The sequence below is a fragment of the Rhodotorula toruloides genome, assembly GCF_000320785.1.
Source record: "Rhodotorula toruloides NP11 unplaced genomic scaffold Scaffold20, whole genome shotgun sequence".
Lineage (NCBI taxonomy): Eukaryota > Fungi > Basidiomycota > Microbotryomycetes > Sporidiobolales > Sporidiobolaceae > Rhodotorula > Rhodotorula toruloides.
In genome coordinates this window covers 181,335-200,062 of record NW_015622980.1, presented here as the reverse complement: position 1 = coordinate 200,062, position 18,728 = coordinate 181,335, and the positions used below count along the sequence as shown (strand labels likewise).

The 18,728-nt window shown below is 61.1% G+C and overlaps 8 protein-coding genes across 8 annotated transcripts; 4 read left to right on the top strand and 4 right to left on the bottom strand.

Annotated features, from left to right (window-relative positions):
- Positions 1-299: 299 nt before the first annotated feature.
- On the top strand, positions 300-1,812 carry RHTO_03373 (translation initiation factor 5A; the record flags this gene model as incomplete). Its single annotated transcript, XM_016417044.1, has 6 exons — positions 300-311; positions 454-459; positions 560-670; positions 918-986; positions 1,095-1,337; positions 1,774-1,812. 6 exons carry the CDS (start codon positions 300-302, stop codon positions 1,810-1,812), a joined length of 480 nt encoding a protein of 159 aa, XP_016271573.1.
- A 350-nt stretch (positions 1,813-2,162) lies between these two features.
- RHTO_03372 (cytosine deaminase) lies at positions 2,163-3,559 on the bottom strand (the record flags this gene model as incomplete). The annotated part of the gene is made up of 7 exons (XM_016417043.1): positions 2,163-2,509; positions 2,567-2,639; positions 2,700-2,836; positions 2,893-2,953; positions 3,009-3,066; positions 3,124-3,214; positions 3,451-3,559. 7 exons carry the CDS (start codon positions 3,557-3,559, stop codon positions 2,163-2,165), a joined length of 876 nt encoding a protein of 291 aa, XP_016271572.1.
- Positions 3,560-3,755: 196 nt separating this feature from the next.
- RHTO_03371 (membrane transporter, nucleobase:cation symporter-2) lies at positions 3,756-6,072 on the top strand (the record flags this gene model as incomplete). The annotated part of the gene is made up of 9 exons (XM_016417042.1): positions 3,756-3,869; positions 3,930-4,001; positions 4,102-4,113; positions 4,170-4,257; positions 4,341-4,627; positions 4,682-4,876; positions 4,971-5,192; positions 5,284-5,719; positions 5,795-6,072. 9 exons carry the CDS (start codon positions 3,756-3,758, stop codon positions 6,070-6,072), a joined length of 1,704 nt encoding a protein of 567 aa, XP_016271571.1.
- A 345-nt stretch (positions 6,073-6,417) lies between these two features.
- On the bottom strand, positions 6,418-8,770 carry RHTO_03370 (protein of eukaryotic translation initiation factor SUI1 family; the record flags this gene model as incomplete). Its single annotated transcript, XM_016417041.1, has 8 exons — positions 6,418-6,509; positions 6,565-6,627; positions 6,686-6,763; positions 6,828-6,898; positions 6,957-7,292; positions 7,384-8,075; positions 8,135-8,334; positions 8,431-8,770. 8 exons carry the CDS (start codon positions 8,768-8,770, stop codon positions 6,418-6,420), a joined length of 1,872 nt encoding a protein of 623 aa, XP_016271570.1.
- Positions 8,771-9,003: 233 nt separating this feature from the next.
- On the top strand, positions 9,004-12,743 carry RHTO_03369 (vacuolar protein sorting-associated protein 35; the record flags this gene model as incomplete). Its single annotated transcript, XM_016417040.1, has 9 exons — positions 9,004-9,102; positions 9,279-9,504; positions 9,564-9,741; positions 9,822-10,113; positions 10,174-10,671; positions 10,777-11,418; positions 11,509-12,066; positions 12,126-12,275; positions 12,378-12,743. The coding sequence occupies 9 exons, from the start codon at positions 9,004-9,006 to the stop codon at positions 12,741-12,743; spliced, it is 3,009 nt and encodes a 1,002-aa protein (XP_016271569.1).
- Positions 12,744-12,938: 195 nt separating this feature from the next.
- Positions 12,939-16,015, bottom strand: RHTO_03368 (zinc finger, Mcm10/DnaG-type domain containing protein; the record flags this gene model as incomplete). The annotated part of the gene is made up of 9 exons (XM_016417039.1): positions 12,939-12,965; positions 13,024-13,209; positions 13,287-13,923; positions 13,989-14,069; positions 14,126-14,250; positions 14,310-14,925; positions 14,983-15,559; positions 15,621-15,812; positions 15,868-16,015. The coding sequence occupies 9 exons, from the start codon at positions 16,013-16,015 to the stop codon at positions 12,939-12,941; spliced, it is 2,589 nt and encodes an 862-aa protein (XP_016271568.1).
- A 163-nt stretch (positions 16,016-16,178) lies between these two features.
- On the top strand, positions 16,179-16,592 carry RHTO_03367 (uncharacterized protein; the record flags this gene model as incomplete). Its single annotated transcript, XM_016417038.1, has 2 exons — positions 16,179-16,239; positions 16,303-16,592. The coding sequence occupies 2 exons, from the start codon at positions 16,179-16,181 to the stop codon at positions 16,590-16,592; spliced, it is 351 nt and encodes a 116-aa protein (XP_016271567.1).
- Positions 16,593-16,857: 265 nt separating this feature from the next.
- RHTO_03366 (uncharacterized protein) lies at positions 16,858-18,635 on the bottom strand (the record flags this gene model as incomplete). The annotated part of the gene is made up of 4 exons (XM_016417037.1): positions 16,858-17,560; positions 17,623-18,085; positions 18,143-18,439; positions 18,509-18,635. The coding sequence occupies 4 exons, from the start codon at positions 18,633-18,635 to the stop codon at positions 16,858-16,860; spliced, it is 1,590 nt and encodes a 529-aa protein (XP_016271566.1).
- Positions 18,636-18,728: the final 93 nt, after the last annotated feature.

The following is an 18,728-nucleotide window of genomic DNA, read 5'->3' as shown; positions in this document are numbered from 1 at the left end:
CTCACTTGTCGTCGAGCGAGATTGAGAAGGGCAAGCAAACAGCCGCACATTACACTCGCTTTGTATTGCCCGAATACAACTCGCAACTCGCCATTCACCGGTGCAAAGTGCGCCGTTCAAAGGCTGTACCGGTTTGATAGCATTGCTGTAGTCTTGCAAGCCAAACAGCCAGCGAACACGATGCGATGTGAGCGAGAAACGGGGCCGTCGACACGAGGCGGGACTTGGGAGGACAGCGCTCGCCTCCGGCTTGATCTCGCTCCCTCACCCCCTTCTCCACCAGTTTACTAGTCTAGAAGATGTCTGACGACGTGCGTGGAACCCACACGGCACTCCTCATGCCGCCGCCGAACGCCCGCTGACCCTCCCAGCGCCCGCATCGCCCTCCGACGTCCTCCCGATTTTCACTCGCCCGCACACTCGCCTCGCACGCCCCGCGATGAACGCAAACAGGAGCAGGTGCGTCTCAGAGCAACTAGGATGGCGCAGGGACAGGCGCGCTGGCCGCAGAGCGAGGGCTGACACTTGCTTCGCCGTCCGTGGCGTGTCCGCGACACAGCACCAGCAGACCTTCGAGCAGGCCTCGGCCGGCGCCTCGCTCACTTTCCCGATGCAGTGCTCGGCTCTTCGCAAGAACGGCCACGTCGTCATCAAGGGTCGCCCGTGCAAGGTCAGTAGCGGTCGTTGGGTTGTCCGAGCTCGCTTGGTGGTGGATGCGGTTCAGCAGGTCAGGAGGGCTAGAAACGGGTGCACAATGCAGGATAGGCTACGAAAGGGCAGGTGGAGTGAAGGAGCGGCCGTTGTATGGCGAGGTTGCGGTCAATTGGGGTCGTCCGGGTGGAGCATCGCCTCGTTGCGCGGAATCAATTGGCGACGTCCATTCTGTGGCTTCATACTGATCGCCGTCGTGCCCACAGATTGTCGACATGTCGACCTCGAAGACCGGCAAGCACGGACACGCCAAGGTCCACCTTGTCGCCATCGACGTGAGTCTCCTCTTCGTGCGGGACTGCCTCGGTTGGAAGCCCTGGGGCGTGGAGGCTGGAATGGAAGCCACGGAAAGGCAAAGCTAACCCTCCCGCTTGCTCCTCCAGATCTTCACGGGCAAGAAGCTCGAGGACCTCTCGCCCTCCACTCACAACATGGACGTTCCTAACGTTGTTAGGAACGAGTACCAGTTGATGAACATCGACGACGGCTTCCTCAACCTCCTCACTGCTGACGGCGGCGAGAAGAACGACGTCAAGGTTCCGGAGGGCGAGATTGGCGACCAGATCCAGGCTGCTTTCGACAACGGCGACGACATCATGGTCACGGTTACCTCGGCGATGGGCGAGGCGCGTATCCGCTTTCTCTCATCCTTCTTGAGTCCAGTCGCTGACTTGGTTCCCTTCGCATGCTTCGCCTTCGCCCTCCATCTCGCCTCTCGCCTCTACCCCTACGTACCCTCTCGCCGTCATCTGCGCTCTCGACTCGCCGCTTGTCGCCTCGCTCTCGCCTCCGACCGTGACTGCGCCCTTTCCACCGCCTCCGCCCTGATCCTCACCTCCGACCTCTCTTTGCCTTCAACTTGTCCTGCTCGCTTCGATCTCGGTCACCCCTTTACCATCTCGCTCTCATCACGTCTCCGCCTTCCCATGCCCTTTCACCCTCCGTGGCTCTTCACCTCACACTCACACCTCCCCTTCCCCTTCTCTCCTCCTTCCCTTCCTAACCCTCCCCTTTCTCTCCCTCCTTCTCCACAACTCTCTACCCGTTTCTTCAATCATACAGGAGCACTGCTTGGGCTGGAAGCCGGCTCCCAAGTCGTAGATATGGCTGCACACCATCCATGACATGACTTTGACCTTTACTTTTTTCGCGCGCGCATCAGACGAAGAGAGGAGAAGAGCGGGATGGAGAAGAGTGGGGTACACGGTAAGGGTAGAAGGAGACTCGTACGTGCTTGTGCCGGTCGTGGGATGCTACGCAGTCTCGCAGGATGGGGCGGATGTCGCAGCTCGGCGAGGAAAGGCTTCAAAGTCTCGTGCTGTCTCGCACGATGTTGTGCTAGGCGATTGATACTGACACTGCTGTTGACTGCCACTTCCGCCAGAAATACCATGCTACGCAGTCATGGAACGCCTCTTGGGAAGGTCCGCCTCGTTTCCGTCGTCTAGAGTCTACAACTCGTCGTGCGCATGAGTGTACACATGCGGGTTCCCTCCAGCGGCACCATACCACTCCTCCGCCACTGCGCCCTTCGTCTCCATCAGCTTCTCCTCCCAGCTTCCCCTCCTTTTCTGCCACTCCGCCTTCCACCCGCTCGTCGGCACGCACTGGCTCACCCGCTGACCGAGAACATTCTGCCTAGCGCACGCAGCAGGGCAAGGAGCGGACTCATTGAGCTGCTGGAAGTACGGGTCGGTTTCGTTTGAGAGGATTGAGCCGAGCCAGTGGGTCATGTGTGGGAGGGAGTAGGAGGCGGAGACGATGAGTGAGGAGGGGAGGTAGATCTGGTTGCGACCGCCTGGAGAGGGACATTGTCAGAAGGACCAGGCAGCTTGAGCGAGGAAGGAGGACTTGCCCTTGATGATGGTCTCGATTGAGGTTGCCCAGATCACCTCACCCATTCCAGCCCAGCGCAGAGCAGATGCACACTGCACAATTGAGTGTTAGAAGCTGCAGACACCCATGCAGTGGAGAAAATGCAGACGCACCATCGGGCAAGGTTCGCCCGTTGTGTACATCGAGAAAGACCGCCAAACAGCGAGGATCTCGCTCGGGGTCAGTCCACGCTGCTTTAAGACCTCTGTACAGCGGTGAATCCCGCTGATCTCGCCGTGCATGCTCGGATCTGCGGAATGAGCGGTCAGCGGCAGCTCTCACGAAGGAGGACGAGCGAAGACGCACTGCCAGTCACGCCGACCTGGTTGGCGGCAACGCAGACGAGCTCGTCGGATGTCGTGTTGACCTGCAGAAACGGTCAGAAGAACCGTAGCAGAGAAGATGAAGGAGAAAGGACGTACAACGGCAACACCGAAGGGAAAAGGAGAACAGGGTTCGCCCATGATCTCGGGGACAGCGCTGAAGGACGACAAGCTGTCAGCTGTGTCACAATGAGAACAGTGGAGCTGCACGCACTCGTTCGCGACCCGCATCCACTTGGTCCGCGTCGTCGCCGGAACGCCATTGATGGACAGGCCGCTCTGGTCATCGTTGTGCAGTCCCAGACCTGTTAGGCGTTACGGCGGTAGCGTTTATCAAGCACAGCAGTGCATTTGCCAGCGCGAGAGGTATGGGCGGAGGACGAAGTTCATCAGCGAACTTCCTCTTCCTCGCACATCACATCTCGGCTCCTCCTCTGATAAGCTCTTGTTCGACGTCGCTGGACTAACCAGGGTAGTGTGCTGCTTGGACGACCGTGGAGAACGCTGTCAACACTCCTGCGAACGCTTGACCTCGACGAACCCGCATCTTGCTCTGGGACGGCTGGCGGTTGCGCAGACAAGAGGTGGAGGCGCCTGGGCGGCTTCTCCGCAATCTCTGGACCCTTGCAGAGCGCGATCAACGGCGGCATGAGTTCAGCCCGGCCGAGCTTATCGGAGCCCTTCTTTTCTCCGCTCCGTCCGCTGCCTCGCGCGGAGAGCGGCAATCTCGCTTTGATTCGACTTTTCCCGACACCGCACGCTCGCCAATCTGTCCAGAGCTTATCACCCGCTAGCATCTTTCTCTCCTTCTCCACACTCCCACTTCGCCAGCTCCAATCCCCCTCGATGGCTGCCCGCGTCGCCATGGACGACGCATCCTCCGCTTTCTCCAACGACCGCCTCTTCCGCAGGATCTCCCCTAGAGACCTCATCACTCGCAACTTCTGGCTCGGCGACTATGTGCGTGCAAGACTTTGACGCCGTTGACCGTCCTTGACTGACCGTCTCCGCCTCTCGCAGGACTACCGCGCCCTTCTGTCCTTCCGCAGCCGCAAACTGCCGTTCTTCGCACCCAATGCGCCTCTACCTGCCGTGCTCGCCCTGATTCTAGGCCTGCAACACTGTCTCGCAATGGCGAGTCCCCCTCCGCGCCGTCTTTTCGAACGTCAACTTATACTCTTATCCTGCGCAGGTCGGCGGTCTCGTGCGCTTCTCGCCTTCGTCTCGAGGATCGTCGGGTACTAACGTCGCGATGTATAGGTTGTCCCGCCCCTTTTGCTTGGAGGAGCTGCAGGAGCTGCCCTTGAGCCTGCTCAGCAGTCGTACCTCGTCTCCGCCGCCCTCATCTGTGCGTGTATCTCCGTCACTCGACTCAGTCGGCATGGCTAGGAAGACAGCAGACCAGTCGCTGACGTTGTTCGCTATCCTCAGTCTGCGGCCTCGGAACCATCCTCCAAGTCTCCCGCATCCCCCTCGGCAAAGGCTACTACCTCGGCAGCGGTGTGCTGAATTGCATTGGCTCCTCGTTTGCGTTTGTCTCAAGCGCACTCGCCTTCATCAATAACCAGTACACCCGCGAAGGCGGACTCTGCTCTTTCGCCGCCGACGGATCGAAGCTTTCGTGCCCCGAAGCGTACGGCGCAGTCATTGGCACGGCCAGCGTCGTCGGACCTATCGCCGTCCTCCTCTCGTTCACGCCGTCCCGAGTCTTGCGCAAGGTGAGAAGCTTTGCCTTTCTTCCCTAGATCTCTCGCTGACACCTCTGATACCAGATCTTCACGCCACTCGTCACCGGCTCCATCCTACTCATGATTGGCTTGAGTTTGATGGGATCCGGCATGACCAACTGGGCCGGCGGCTCATCGTGTCAGTCTGGCGGGCTCTGCCCGAACGCCACTGCTCCTCACGCCGCACCTTGGGGCTCGCCTCGCCTGATCGGTCTCGGTTTCCTTGTGTGGGTATCCATCGTACGTACGCTCGCCCCCTTGCGCGCCACCGTCGTTGCTGACCGGCGCACGCCTCGTCTGGATTCTGTCCTTCCTCAATTCTCTCGCTCCGCAGCTCATCATCGACATCTTCGGACCGCCCATCGCAAAGAACATGAGCGCTATGCTCGGTCTCATTATCGGCATGATCGTCGCAGGCGCGATCGGCTACTTCGACAAGTCCGCCTTTTCCTCCGCTCCGGTCATCACCTTCCTTTGGGTTCACCGCTTCCCTCTGAGCGTCAGGGGCGAGCTTGTGCTCCCCTTCATCGCGTCATACCTGGTCGTCATCTCAGAGGTGAGCTTCCGAGCCTCCCAACTCCGTTGTTTCGCGGACTCCCCTCCCACCGCTTCGATGATGTGACTGACAGCTGGTACGCTGCTTGCAGGGAATTGGCAACATTACAGCGACATGTGCAGTTAGCGGTTACCCTGTGAAGGGCCCGCGCTACGCTTCACACATCCAGGGCGGCTTGACTTCGGACGCCGTCCTCTCCTGCATCTCCGGCCTCGCCACGGTACCGCCATCTACGACCTTTTCGCAGAATGTCAGCATTTTGTCTTTGAGTCAAAATGCTTCGCGCATCTCCGGCTACGTCTGCGGCGTCCTTCTCATCCTCTTCGGCCTCTTCGGCAAAATCGCGGCGGTGTGGGTCGCACTACCCGCCCCGTTGATCGGTGGTCTTACCGTCTTCCTCTTCGCCTCGGTCGCCGTCGCCGGCCTGCGCATCCTCGCCGGACTCAACTGGACGAGGCGAACTCGGTTCATTGCGACGGCCGCCTTGTCCCTCGGTTTCGCCGACATTACCACGCCCGGCTGGTTCTGTGAGTCCTCTGATGTCTCATTTGTCCACTACCGCGGGCATGAGACACCGATACTAACCGGTTCCCCTTGCGCAGCCAACTTCTTCACCTACGCCGGCCCGAATCACGCCCTTCGCGGCTTCCTCGACGCCCTCACTCTCATCGTCGAAGAGTCCTACCTTATCACCCTCCTACTCGCCGTACCGCTCCAGTTCATCGTTCCCCTCGGCGAGGACGACCTTGAGCACCAGCGCGCGGAGGAGGAGGAAGAGGCGCTCGGAAGCAAGACGAGCAAGTCGAGGCTCGAGTACGAGGTCGAGCGGGTACCGCACGGCGATGAAGAGATGGCGCTCGAGGCGGTGGACCGCAAGTAGTGAGGGAGGGCGGTTGGAGACGATGGAAGGCGGTTGTTCACTTTTCTGTTGTCCGTCTTTTTGGGTCGATGTTCTAGCGCGCCCTGCTGCATTTTCTATTTGTGCATCATCACCGCTTCGAGTAGCGTAACCCCGGCGAAGCGACAGAGACAGTTAAGCGGAGTTGACCTTCGCAAGAGCAGGCTCGCCGCGTACAGCTTCTTCCGCAAAGCCGAGCGGCCCTCACTTCCTCATACGAGTGACAGCGCTGTTCAACGACACGGCACGGGAGTGTAAAGCGTTACGATTGCGAGGGACGTCTGCGAGGGAGCGAAAGGAAGGGAAAGGAGAGTGAGAAGGGCTCCGTCATTTCTTCGACTTCGAGGTGTCGACGTCGATATAAGCCCTCGGTACGCCTCGAGCAGTGAGGAGCTTGACGACGAGCGCGTCGTGCGTGCCTATGAGCGAGCTCGTGAGCCTCGCAGAACGGCGGGGGTAGCGGGATGCACGCACCTTGACACATGATCTCCACTTTGTTTGCCTGGCCTTTCTTCGCCGAACCCGCAATCGGTTGAACTGCAGGAGAAGGCCGCTCCGTCAGTTAGGCTCCATACGGGTATTTGCGGCAACTCACTCGACGTCGAGCTCGCACTCCGGTGCTTGAGCTCTTCGGCAAACTCGTCCGACGAGAAAAGGTCCCATGGCTCGTGGCCTTACAAGAGGTCGTTCGTGGGTAAGCGCGCGGTCAAGGCAGATTTCGAAGGTACTGGACGCACCGGACACGAGGGTGACCTGCCGCTTGCCGACGTTCTTGATCGCGACCTTGATGGTCGGCGGTGAGCCCTTCCTGCGAACGACTAGACACGTGAATAAGCGGGTCGATGCAGCAGCCCCAGGTGACGCACTTGACGCTCTCCTCCCCATTCTTTCCCTTTCGCAAAGCCCAGTAGCCCGTGCAACCGTCCTTCCTGATTCGCTTCAGCGCCTCCTCCCTCGTGATGCACCCAGGCGAACCCTTCTCCTTCCCAACCTGGTCGGGCGTCTCGCCCTTCTTCAGCACGCATCGCGCGAGGAGCTCGATGGCGGCTTCGGACTCGAGCGAAAGAGAGGAGGGCGAAGGGTGTGCGGAGGGCGTGAGGAGAAGCAGAGAGCGATGTGAAGGGTGCGCGACGGAGTGAGTATCGGTGAAGCGGCGAAGGAGGGTTGAGAGTTGCGAGGCGGTGTAGAGGTCTTGCGGCGGTCTGTGAAATGCATTGGGTCAGTCAGGCGTCGACGCAATACCTCGCACGAAGGCTTCCGAAGTCGAGACAAGGCGAAGGACGCCAGGCTCACCGCTCATGCTCGACGCTTCGGAACAACTCCTTGACGCTGTCTCCGCTCAGCTTCCACAGCTCTGTCACCTCTGGATCTCCCTTCGCGCCGGCCTCCGATGCCTCCTTCTTCTCCTCATCCTTTTTCGCTTCACGCGCCTGCGCCTTCTCCTCGTTGGCAATCGTCTTGTACGGTCGCAACGTCTCGACGTCCGCGTGCTTCGCATTCACGCTCTGCACGACCCACTCTCCCTTCATTTCCTTGGCGGTAATGTAGCCCTTCTTGACAGCGGCCTTGATCAGCCGGTCGAGCTTCTTGAAGGAGGACTTCTTGATCTCGGCAGCACCGGGGCCGGCGGGGGTGGAGAGGAGGGTGGCGGGACGAGCTGGGAGGATGTGCGAGGAGTAAAGGAGAGAGGCGGGAAGAGGGAATTGAGCAGTCGAGAGCGAGGTGCAAATGGCGAGCAGCAGGGCATTCAGGAGGATCTGGTCGACGTCTGAGGGGCTCAATTCGGTAGATGATGCGGAACCGGTCGGCGCGGATGCGTCGTCTGCCTTCGTAGGCGCGGAAGAGTCGTCGAGCGTCGAAGAAGCGAGGTTGTCGGCGAGCGATTCGGCAGAGTCGTTCGTTGAGGCCGGCTCAGCAGTTCGCTCGGGCAGTGGGGCATCTACCGCTGAGCCCGTCGCCCACAGGTAGTCGCCTCGCGCGTGAAGCTGTTGGCGAAAGAGGATTGAGCAAGCAGTGCGGGAAGAGGAAGAAGCCTAAAACGCACCGTGATGACCGCCTTTCCCTTCCGCTCCTTCTCGCTCTGCTGCATCCGCACGAGCTCCTCCTTCGTGCAGCCGAGCTGTCCCACAGCAACGACTCGCTGCGAAGAATCGGAAGCGACGGTGATTGCGACGAGCGATCCCGGCTGGATCGAGGCGGGCAGGCGGGACAGGGTGTGGGGCGAGACGCCGGCGGCAAAGAGAGCTGTATGCCAGCGAGTCGGAGGAAGATTTGGGACGGAGAAGCAGAGAGAGCGGATCAGTAAGAGGAGAGGCAGGGAAAGCGAAGACTCCGGCGCACCTGAACCGCTCACGAGGTTCTCGACGACTGCCTCTGCCGTCGCCAAAACAGGCAGCATGTCTGGACGAATGTCGAATGCATAGCAAGTCGGCACGAGCTGTCCGTCGCTGCCCTTCCCAACCCTGAAGAACCGAGGGTCTCCTCCCGGCGTCAAATAAAGCGTGCATGGCTCGTCCAGATGCGTCGTCGCCTTACAGGAGAGCGTCCCATCAGGCAGAAGCGCCTTGGCTGCCGCTGTGTCGGCGAGAGAGAAGGACCGGACGACCTCGTCTCGAAGCTTGCGCAGGTCGCTCGAGCGGAGCGGCGAAGACGTCTTGGCCGACAATGGGCGTTTGAACATGGCTCTGTGCGTGCTAGCAGCCCTCCCTCGAGTGAGTGAGCGAGTGGTAGCGGTCAAAGAGGGGCCTCATCGGTTCGTCCAGGTTCAGCACGCTGCCTCCGCTCTCCTCGCTCTCTGGCTGGATCCTGACAGGCTTGGACGCTTTCTCGACACTCCTTGAACCAGCCCAAACCGGTCCCATCTTGATCTGAGCGACCGCAACCTCGCTCACTCCCCCTCGTCACCATCTCGCCATGGCGCCGGCGTCGATACACTCGGTAGATGGCGGTGGGAACCTGCCCGAGGCTTTGGCGACAGTACACACGCAGACAACCCAGCTGCGACGATGCCTGGTGCGTTCCCCTCTCCTCCTCGTCCGTGTGGGGAACCTCGCCTCTCCCTCTCGCTTCTCCCGCGCGGCGAGCACTGTGGACGGGTACATGGGGTCGAGAGGAACATACGGACGCTGCGATGTCCTCAGGCCGAACCGCTTCCACGGAGACTGACTTCGTCTCGCTCGCTCGCACAGGATGCCGACCAGATCATGGACGCTCTCAAGGCAGCGTCGACGATGTTGGCGGAGCTGCGGACGTCGTCACTCTCGCCTAAGCAGTACTACGAGCTGTACATGGCCGTCTTCGACGCCCTGCGACACCTCTCGAGCTACCTCTTCGACGCCCACACCTCGGGCAAGCATCATCTCGCCGACTTGTACGAGCTCGTCCAGTATGCCGGCAACATCGTTCCGCGCCTCTGTGAGTGGTGCCTCCGGTCTACCAAGGGTCCCCCTGGCTGACCCCCTTTCCGCTCGCAGACCTGATGATCACGGTCGGAACCGTCTACATGTCGATTCCTGGCGCGCCTGTCAAGGAAATCATGAAGGACATGATGGAGATGACGCGCGGAGTGCAGCACCCGACCAGGGGACTGTTCCTGCGGCACTATTTGAGCGGAATGACGAGGGACCACCTTCCTATCGGCGACGATCCTGGGTGAGTCCAGCTTTCCATGCACTCTACCGCAAGACGAGGGGTGAGTCGAAGCGCGGGCTGTACTGACGCAACGTTTACAGCCCCGGCGGCAACCTCTTCGACTCGATCGGCTTCGTCTTGACCAACTTCATCGAGATGAACAAGCTTTGGGTCCGCCTCCAGCACTCGGGTCTCTCGCGCGACCGCGAACGCCGCGAGCTCGAGCGACGGGAGCTGCGGATCCTCGTGGGCACGAACCTCGTTCGCCTCAGCCAGCTCGAGGGAGTCGACCTCGAGATGTACAGGAGGATCATCCTGCCGAGCGTGCTGGAGCAGGTCGTCAACTGCAAGGACGTGATTGCTCAGGAGTACTTGATGGAGGTCGTCATCCAGGTGCGTTATGAGGGGAAATCCGCATTCTCGACGGCTCCTAAACTCGCTCTATTTGTACAGGTCTTCACACCCGACTTCCACCTTCTCACCCTCTCTCCTTTCCTCTCCGCGACCGCCCAACTCCACCCGAAAGTCAACATCAAGTCGATCGTCATCGCGCTCATCGACCGCCTCGCCGCCTACGCCGCGAAAGAAGCCGAGAACGAGCCGCCTGAAGAGCGAAGACGGCAGGAGGAGGAGGCGAAGCGCAAGTTGGCGGACGAAGTGCGGAAACAGCGGGAGAAGCGTCGCGCGGCGATGGAGAAGGCGGATATGTTGCCGAGTCAGACGGCCGCGGTCAAGAAGGATGAGGAGACGGAGGGATGGGGCGCAGCAGTCAATGTCTTCCCGCCAGGTCATCCCGATGCGGTCAAGGACCTCGAGGTTGGTGACGGTAAGATCGAAGGGCGAGAAGTCAGGAGTGTTGGTCAGGACGGGCAGGTCAGGAAATTCCGAGGGATCCCGGAGGACGTCAAGCTCTTCGAGGTCTTCTGGGAGCAGGTCGTCAACCTCATCAAGGTGAGCAGCACTTCTGGTCGACCTTGTGCGGGGTGTATCGCCAGTCATGTGGTACACGATGCTTCTCCTTGTCAGCATGCTCACGTCCATCACTCCGTCACGCAGGCTCGCCCCGACCTCTCCATACAAGACATCACCGCGCTCCTCGTCTCCCTCGCCAACCTTTCCGTCTCTTGCTACCCCGCCCAGCTCACCTACATCGACCAAGTGCTCTCCTTCGCCGCCTACCAATGCACCGCTCATGCCGACTCGCCCGACCTGCACCACGCCACGACTGCCGCTCACCTTCTCGCTCTCCTCCTCGCGCCAATCCAGAACTACGTCAACGTCCTCACCCTCCTCGCTCTGCCCTCGTACGAGAAGCTCCTCTACGCTCAGCCGTACGCGACACGACGGTCGGTTGCGCACGCCGTTGTCGCGAGCGTCCTGAAGAACGAGACGGTGATCGACTCGCCCGAAGACGTCAAGGGCGTCCTCGAGCTCTGCCACGTCCTCGTGCGGGATCAGAAAGACCGGCCGTCTGGACCTGGCGCTGCAAGCAGACCAGGCATGGCGGATCGTGCGAACTCGGGAGGACTCGACGGCGGACGAGGTGGACTGTTTGTTTCGGGCGGCTATGGTGGCGGAGGGTACAGGAACGGCGGTCAGCAGGGCGGGTACGACAAGGAGGAGATGGCGGAGGAGCAGGGCTGGGTCGCGCGGATGGTTCACCTCTTCCGGGCGGACGATCTGGCTGTGCAGTTCCAGGTAAGTGCGCAGCCGATCACAATCTGGCGTGGTCATCCGACCTCCATCTCGGTGCAGTGCTGAGTGAAGTCTCGCTTCCGCGCATCGCAGCTCTTGCAAACCGCTCGACGCGAGTTCACCGAAGGCGGCGATCGGATCCGCTGGACCTTCCCGCCTCTCATCGTCGCTGCCATCAAGCTCGCACGACGGTACAAACAGCGTCAGTCGACGCGCCGCTCCCTCCCGCCAGACGAATGGGACGCCCGCATCTCCGCCCTCTTCCGCTTCATCCACCAGTGCACCTCGATCCTCTACAACAAGGTCGAGGCGTCCGACATCTGCCTTCGACTGTATCTCCTCGCCCTCGCCGCTGCCGACGAGTCAGGTCACGAAGAGCTTGCGTACGAGTTCGCTGTCCAGGCGTTCACCATCTACGAGGAGTCTATCTCCGAATCGCGCGCGCAGCTGCAGGCCATCACGGCGATCATCGGTGCTCTGCAAGTTACCCGCGTTTTCGGCGACGACAACTACGACACGCTCATCACGAAGGCAGCGCTGCATGGTGCGAAACTGCTGAAGAAGGGTCAGCAGGCAACGGCTGTGGCGCTGGCGAGCCACATGTGGTGGCAGATGGACTTGCCGGGACGCGAGCCGAGCGAGAACGATAAGGTGCGTGGCCACGCGTCACCTCTGTTCGCCGGTGGTGCTGACGAGTTGCGACTTCACAGCCTCCGTACCGAGACGGCAAGCGCGTCCTCGAATGCTTGCAGAAGGCGCTCCGCATCGCGACTTCGTCCATCGACGAGTTGACGAGCGTGCAGCTCTACTGCGACGCGCTGGACCAGTACTTGTACTACTTCGAGCGCGGCGTGGAGGCGGTCAGTCGGGCTCTTTTCCGCACCTCTGCTTGACCCGCTCGCGGCTCGCTTGTGGAGTGCTCGATGAAGGCTTCGAACTGACGCTCAAAGTCCACATCGCAGATCTCGGCCAAGCACATCAACTCGCTCGTCGAGCTCATCTCATCCAACCTCGACTCTCTGCCTCCCCTCCCGCCCGCACCCTCGCCCAACCCCGCCCACCCGTCTCACGCGCCTCACACCACCTACGCCCCGTCAACACTCGGCGGCGCCACCTCCGGCCTGATCGAAGGCGTCAACACGCCCGAAGCCGTCACGCGCCACTTCCGCAATACGCTGCTGTACATCAACGGTCGCAAGGACGGCGCGAATGAGCAGACGACTGAGGAGGTCACGCGGTTGTATCAGGATGTGGATGTCACGGGCGTGTTGCTCAAGTACGGCGCAGGGCCGAACGACCAGCAGCAGCAGCAGCCTTTGCGGAGGTGATGCGGATGCTCTCGGCTCATCTTGCTCTCTCCTTCTGTCTAGCGGATGCAATGATGTGTGCAGTTACGATACGGGCCAGGCGAGAGTGCGGATGGCGAGATAGAATGACAGACAGATGGCATGCGAAGAATGGGAGGAGACAGGAGTGCGAGCGATGAGCGGAGATAGTACAAACAGCGTCAAGGGTGGCGCGCGCTATGCGGAAGCCTTGGCGAGCGAGATCTGCTCGAGCGAGATGTCAGCCGGAGAGAAACGAAGGAACAGCACGAGGCGCACGCACCTTTGGCATCTCCCCTCCTGGCCCGCCTTCGATGACGAGGTCGTCGTCCTCGTCCGCGTCGTCCTCCGTGTTCGTCGCGGAAGTTTCAGCGGCCTTCTCGGCGCGGGCCTTGACCTTGGGTTTGGGCGGCTGCTTCGGCGCGGAAAGCTTGATCTCGCGATCCGCGAGTCCCGACTCGAGCGCGAGCTGTACGTCGCCAAAAAGCCAAACCCGGTCAGCCCATGCCATGATCAGAAAGGGATACGAGGAAAGGCGGTACGCACGCGGTACCGCTTCGTCTCGCTCGACTCGTCCCTCGGCAAGTCGCCCGGCTTCGCAGTCGGGTTGAAGCCGATCTTGCGCAGCGCGTCGGCTTTGAAGACGGACGAAAGGTTGGGTTTGATGTCCTCGTCTTCCTCATCCGACGAGTCCGACGTCGACCGGCTGTTTCTCGAAGGCGACTCGTCTTCTTCGTCCGTCCTCCTGCGCTTCTTCTCCCCCTTCCCCTCCTTCGCTCCCTCAGCCTTAACTCGCTTCGAGCTGCGGATCAAATACTCCCCACCCGCCGTCCGTCCCTTATCCAACCTCTTCAACTGCCTCATCTCCTCCCTAGCCCTCTTCTCGTCCTCCACAACCTTCTTCAACCGCTTCTTCTCCTCCATCACCGACGGGCCCTCACGGAGGTTAGGGATGAACCCTCCCGCGCGAGAGGAGGAGGTGGAGGAGGAGAGCAAGCCGCCGCGCGGGACGGTGAGGGTCGAAGAGCGCGTGCCGGTTGTCACGTAGGTTGTTGAGCCAGCTACGAACTTCGCGAGTGGCTGAGCGGCGGGGGCAGAGTCGAGCGTGGAGGAGGAAGACGAGCCGAGCGATTTCTTGAAGTGCGAATGGTTGAAGGTCCCTTTCTGAGCGAGCGATGCGGTGCTGCGCGACAAGTGACCGGTCAGTGATTGTTCGAGCGAGGGAATGAGGAGGGAGGAGAAGCGTACTTGGCGTTCGTCTCGGACCTCCTGACGCCCGTCCTCTTGATCGCCAACTCGACATGGAACTGGCAAAACTTGCCCGTCCGCCTGCCATTCCCCTTAATCAGCACCACTCCGCTTGAAGAAGAGAGGCAAGGACGCACGCATCGACCCACTTCCCGCACTGCCTGCCGTCCTTCTTGATCGCCTCGCAGAAGGTGAGGTTCTCTGCGCGTCCGATGACGTGCACCGAGTCTGCCGAGGTGGGCTTGATGGTATACGAGTAGGCCTGCCCAGCAGGTCTCCTTAGTACGCTTCAAGAAGTGAGGGAGAGGCCGGGGCACGCACCTTGTTATGCGGCAAAAAGATCGGGTTCACAATAGCCACCACCGCTCCCGGGCTCTCCTTCCAATACCTCTCGTACGCTCCGCCGCTCTGTCCCTTGTACACCTCCGTCTCGTTCCCTTCTTCGTCGACGGCCTTGTCGACCGAATCGGCTTGGACGAGCATGAGAGACAACTGGCCGGTTGCGGAGGCGGAGGCACGGGGAGTGGAGAGGTCGATTAGGTCGAAGCGGATGTAGCGGAGGCGGCGGGATCGGCGGGTGGGGGGGCGGAAGAGAGGGTCTTGCGAAGTCGAGGACGAATTCGAACCGGCCTTCTTCTTCGCCTTCCCATCCGCCTCACCCTCCTCCTCGTCACTCTCACCCTCACTCTCCCCCTCCTCGCCCTCCTTCTTCCCCTCCCTCCCCCCTCCGCCCCTCCCCATCCCGCCATTCAAAAACCTCACCTCATCCTTCCAAGCCAACACCCCAAAGACGACATAATCCGCATCCACAATCTCCGGGTCGAGGTCGATCCTGTTGCGCGAATCGACGCGCGAGAGGGCGTACAACGAGGACGGGAGGAGGGGGTAGCGGCCTGTTAGGAGGTCTTGGATCTCAGAGTGGGGGATCAGGCGTTCCCTGCGCACCAGCGTCAACTTCAGCACTTCGAGGAGAGAACGAGGGAAGAGGACGCACTTCAACCGAATCCCGCTATAAGGCTCGACCTTTTCCCACTCCGGATCCTCACTCCTCACGGGAAACTCCCAAGGTCCAATCTCGACTTCGTTCACGACCGTACCGTCTTTGTTGCGCGTACGGCGGGACGGTCCGTCGGTGATCTCGAGGTCGTCGTCGTCGGTCGAGCGTTTCGTTTTCGCGGTGGTGGAGGAAGAGGTGGATGATTTGGGAAAGGTCGAGGGCATGGCACGGGAGATGGCTGGCGCGGAGGTTGAGGCTTTGACGGAGGAGGACGTCGCTGCCGAGGCGGAGGCGGAAGCAAGCAACGCGTTCTCCTTTTCCCTCGCGCCGGTCCCCTTCTTCTCCTTCTCCTTCTCCCTTCTCGGCCTCAATCTCGCCCCGTCCCCCTTCTTCCCGCTCATCAGCACCTCCTGCGCCTCCTTCCCAAGCTGATCAAGTTTGACGAGCGACGCGGACGAGGATGAGGCGAGAGAAGTGGATGACTGTCGACGCCGTTCTTCGACTTGGCGCTTTTTGGATTGCTGAGTGCGCGCGGCGGAGATAGATTTCGACATGCTTTCTGCAAAACCTTTCGCTGCGACCGTTCGAAAACTCGTCAGCCTGGAACAAAGTAAGGCAGCGAGGGAAGGACGCACGAACAGCTGACATGTGATCCACGAACTTGCTCTCCTTCGTCCCGCCGCTCGACGTGCGCATCTCGACTTTGTCGCTCGGATTGCAAGTGCGTTCGAGCGCGGGTTTCTCGAAGAAGCGCGGAGGGGGAGGGGGTCGCGAAGTGGAAGCGGAAGTCGAGAGGGAGGGATCCGTCGAGGGTCGTTTCTTCTTCCCTGGGTGCGCCCGCGTGTCAGTGTACAGCCCAGAAGAGTATAGCAGTGCACGCACTGGGCGACGGGCTGTCTGGCACGAGCTGTTTCGGCACCAACGCCTCCCTCCTGCGCTGCTCGTCCTCCCTCGCCCGCTTGCGCTCCTTCTTCTGCGCGAGTTCGGCCTCGAGACGTGCGATGGCTGCGTCGTCGTCCGAGTCGCTCATCGTGAGCCCAGCAAGAGTGAGAGTGAGCGGGAAGAGGGAGAGCAAGCGGTTGGCGTTGCTCACGCGTTGCGAGGCGAGCGAGAGTCTCATCGACGAGCGACGACGACGAGCTTGAACTCGTTACTGCTCATACCAGTTACTAGTAGTGTGCTAGTGTGCGCGGATGTTCGCCACGCGCAGCTCGCGGAGGTTCTACGCCGTCGCCATCACCCTCACCGTCCCATGTCCATCTCACTCGTCCTCGCTGCTCAACCCACCTTGAACTGACACTCTGAACACGCCCACAGCCTGCGTAGCGATAGGCTACTACCTGCGCGACACGACCGACTCCTCCAACGCACTCATCTCGGCCTCGCCAACACTCACCGCGACCGGTCCCCCGACTGAACCTGTCCGTCTCAAGCCGGGCGAACGCGCGCAGTTGGTCAAGGAACGGTTTGCGGTCGAGGAGAGGCTGGGAAAGCTGAGAGGGAAGGAGAGGGAGTTGGATGCGGAGATGGACGAGCTGGCGAGGCGGCTCGAGAGGGTCAAGGAGAGGGAGAGGGAGAAGGAGATGGGAGCGACGGAGGGACGATAGCCTCACGCGGGCTCGTACGGTGCGTCGAGATCTCTCCCCTGTGCGCGAAACCGTCCAGGCTGACAGTTCGAAGCGAGCAGGATCAGCCATTCACCTCTTCCTCCTCTTCTCCCTCGTCTACACCTATCGCACCTCCAACCATCTTGTAACGCTACGTCTCTCCTCTGCCACCCTGTCCGCCAAGCTGGAAGACTACGAGAGACAGAAGAGGCGACGGAAAGAAAAAGCGCATCTCGTTCCGCTCACCCTCGTCCTCGCCCGCACGCTACGGGACAACCACCGCGAACCTCGAGCAAACCAACCCCTTCCTCGCCATTTCCTTCTCCCCCTGCCTTTCCTCTCCCCTTCGCCCACCCGGAGGGGCCCATTCGACCCTCACCCCTCCCTCACCCTCCTCATCGCGCTTCTCCGCTCCCCTCCCCGCCCTTCCAATCCCAAACTCACTCAGGTCTTGAGCAACCCCCACCTCACCCCAAGGTTCCCAAACCCACACTTCCCTCCCCACGCTAACGAAGCGCGCGAGATCGTGAGGGTTTTGCGGGACGACGAGGGTGGCTTTTTGGCCGGCTTCTTGCTTCGCGGAAGAGGTGGAGATAGTGGTGGTGGATGAGGATGAGGAGGTGGAGAAGTGGAGGGAGAAGAAGACGAGTCCTTCGAGGTCCCTCCTCCTGGGTCCTTCGTCGGCGAGAGAGGTGGTAGACTCGGAGGGGAGGATCAGCCTGCACCGCGTAAGGAGCGTCTTCCTCCCTCCCCCTGCCCCTCCTCCTCCCAAAGCAGCACCAGCGACGGAAGAGAAAGGATCCAACATCTCTCCAACCCTCAACCTCACATCCGGCCTCATCCGTTCCAACAGCTCTTCCCTCGTCGAGGGGTGGTTGGAGAGGAGGCGAGAGAGCGAGTGGAGCCAGAGGGTATGGGTTGTGCGTGATGAGGAGAGGAGTGTTGCGGTACGTGCGGCGATACCGGAGCTGTTCCGCACCGTCGCAACTCGATCAGCCTCGGGAGAGAAGGGGAGAGGAGCGAGACGCACTGGATGTATCCCTTCCCCCTTCCCTTCTTCCTCGGACTCCACTCATCCTCGCCTTCCTCCACTTCCGCATCGTCCCCGGTGGCTCTGGAAGCGAGTATCGAAGCAGGCGGCGCAAGCGCGAGGATCGGCTTCCGCTCCTCTCCCTTGTCCTTCGGAGTCGAGGGTGAGCGAGCGGGTAGGAGCGAAGACAGGTTCGCTAGCGGTTTTGCGGGCTTCGACTCCGCCTCTCGCGGCGTGGTTGGAGTCTTCGGCCGACCTGGAGGAGGGAGAGGGAGAGGGACTCGTCCGAGAGCTGAGACGGGCGCTGGACGAGCGGCCGTTCTGGACGAAGATAAGGCGGTGGGTTTGGAGGTGGAAGTGGTGAGGGAAGGGGAGAGACCGAAGGCGGTTAGGGGGCGGAACGTTTTCGGCGTCGCGGCGATGGGGCGAGCGGGAGGAGGGTGAGGGTCGGGAGGGAGGCGAGCTGCGGGTGTAAAGGTGAGCGGTGTAGCGCACGAAGAGCACAGTGAGTAGGACGTACCGGTCTTCCCCGTCGGTCGCGCCTTCTGCTTCGTCCCCTCGACGCTCGTTTCCGCTCCCTCTTCCATCTCAGTCTCCCGATCCGCGACTCCATTCTTCGTCCGTCCTTTCTCGCTCTCCCACTCCTTCATTTCTTCCTCCGTCGCAAGCACCCTCCTCGCCCTCTTACTCGGCGGCTGACGCGTTGCAGAACCGGAAGACGAAGAAGCGAGAGGCATCGGAGGAGGTTGCAGTTGGCGCATTGGCGTATCTGGGCGGGGGAAGGTTTCCGAGGGCTCGATACGGAAGTTGGCTAGCGCTGTGAGGGAAAGCGAGAGCGTCAGCTGCACCGTTTGAGCGAAGCAAGGGAGGAAGAGGGGGGACGCACGCATGAAAGCCGTCGCAGCCATCCTCACGCGCCCATTCGTCCCGTTCTGCCTCGCTTCCTCTTCACCAGACATCTCGGCGTCCTCGTCTGCGTCACTCGCTCGCCCTTTGCTTTTCCACCGGCTCATGACGGTGTTGGCGTTGAAGCGGGCGAGAGCGGTGAGCGTGCGGTGGGAGCGCTTGTGTGGCAGCTGAGGAATACGTAGCAGCACGTCAGATCC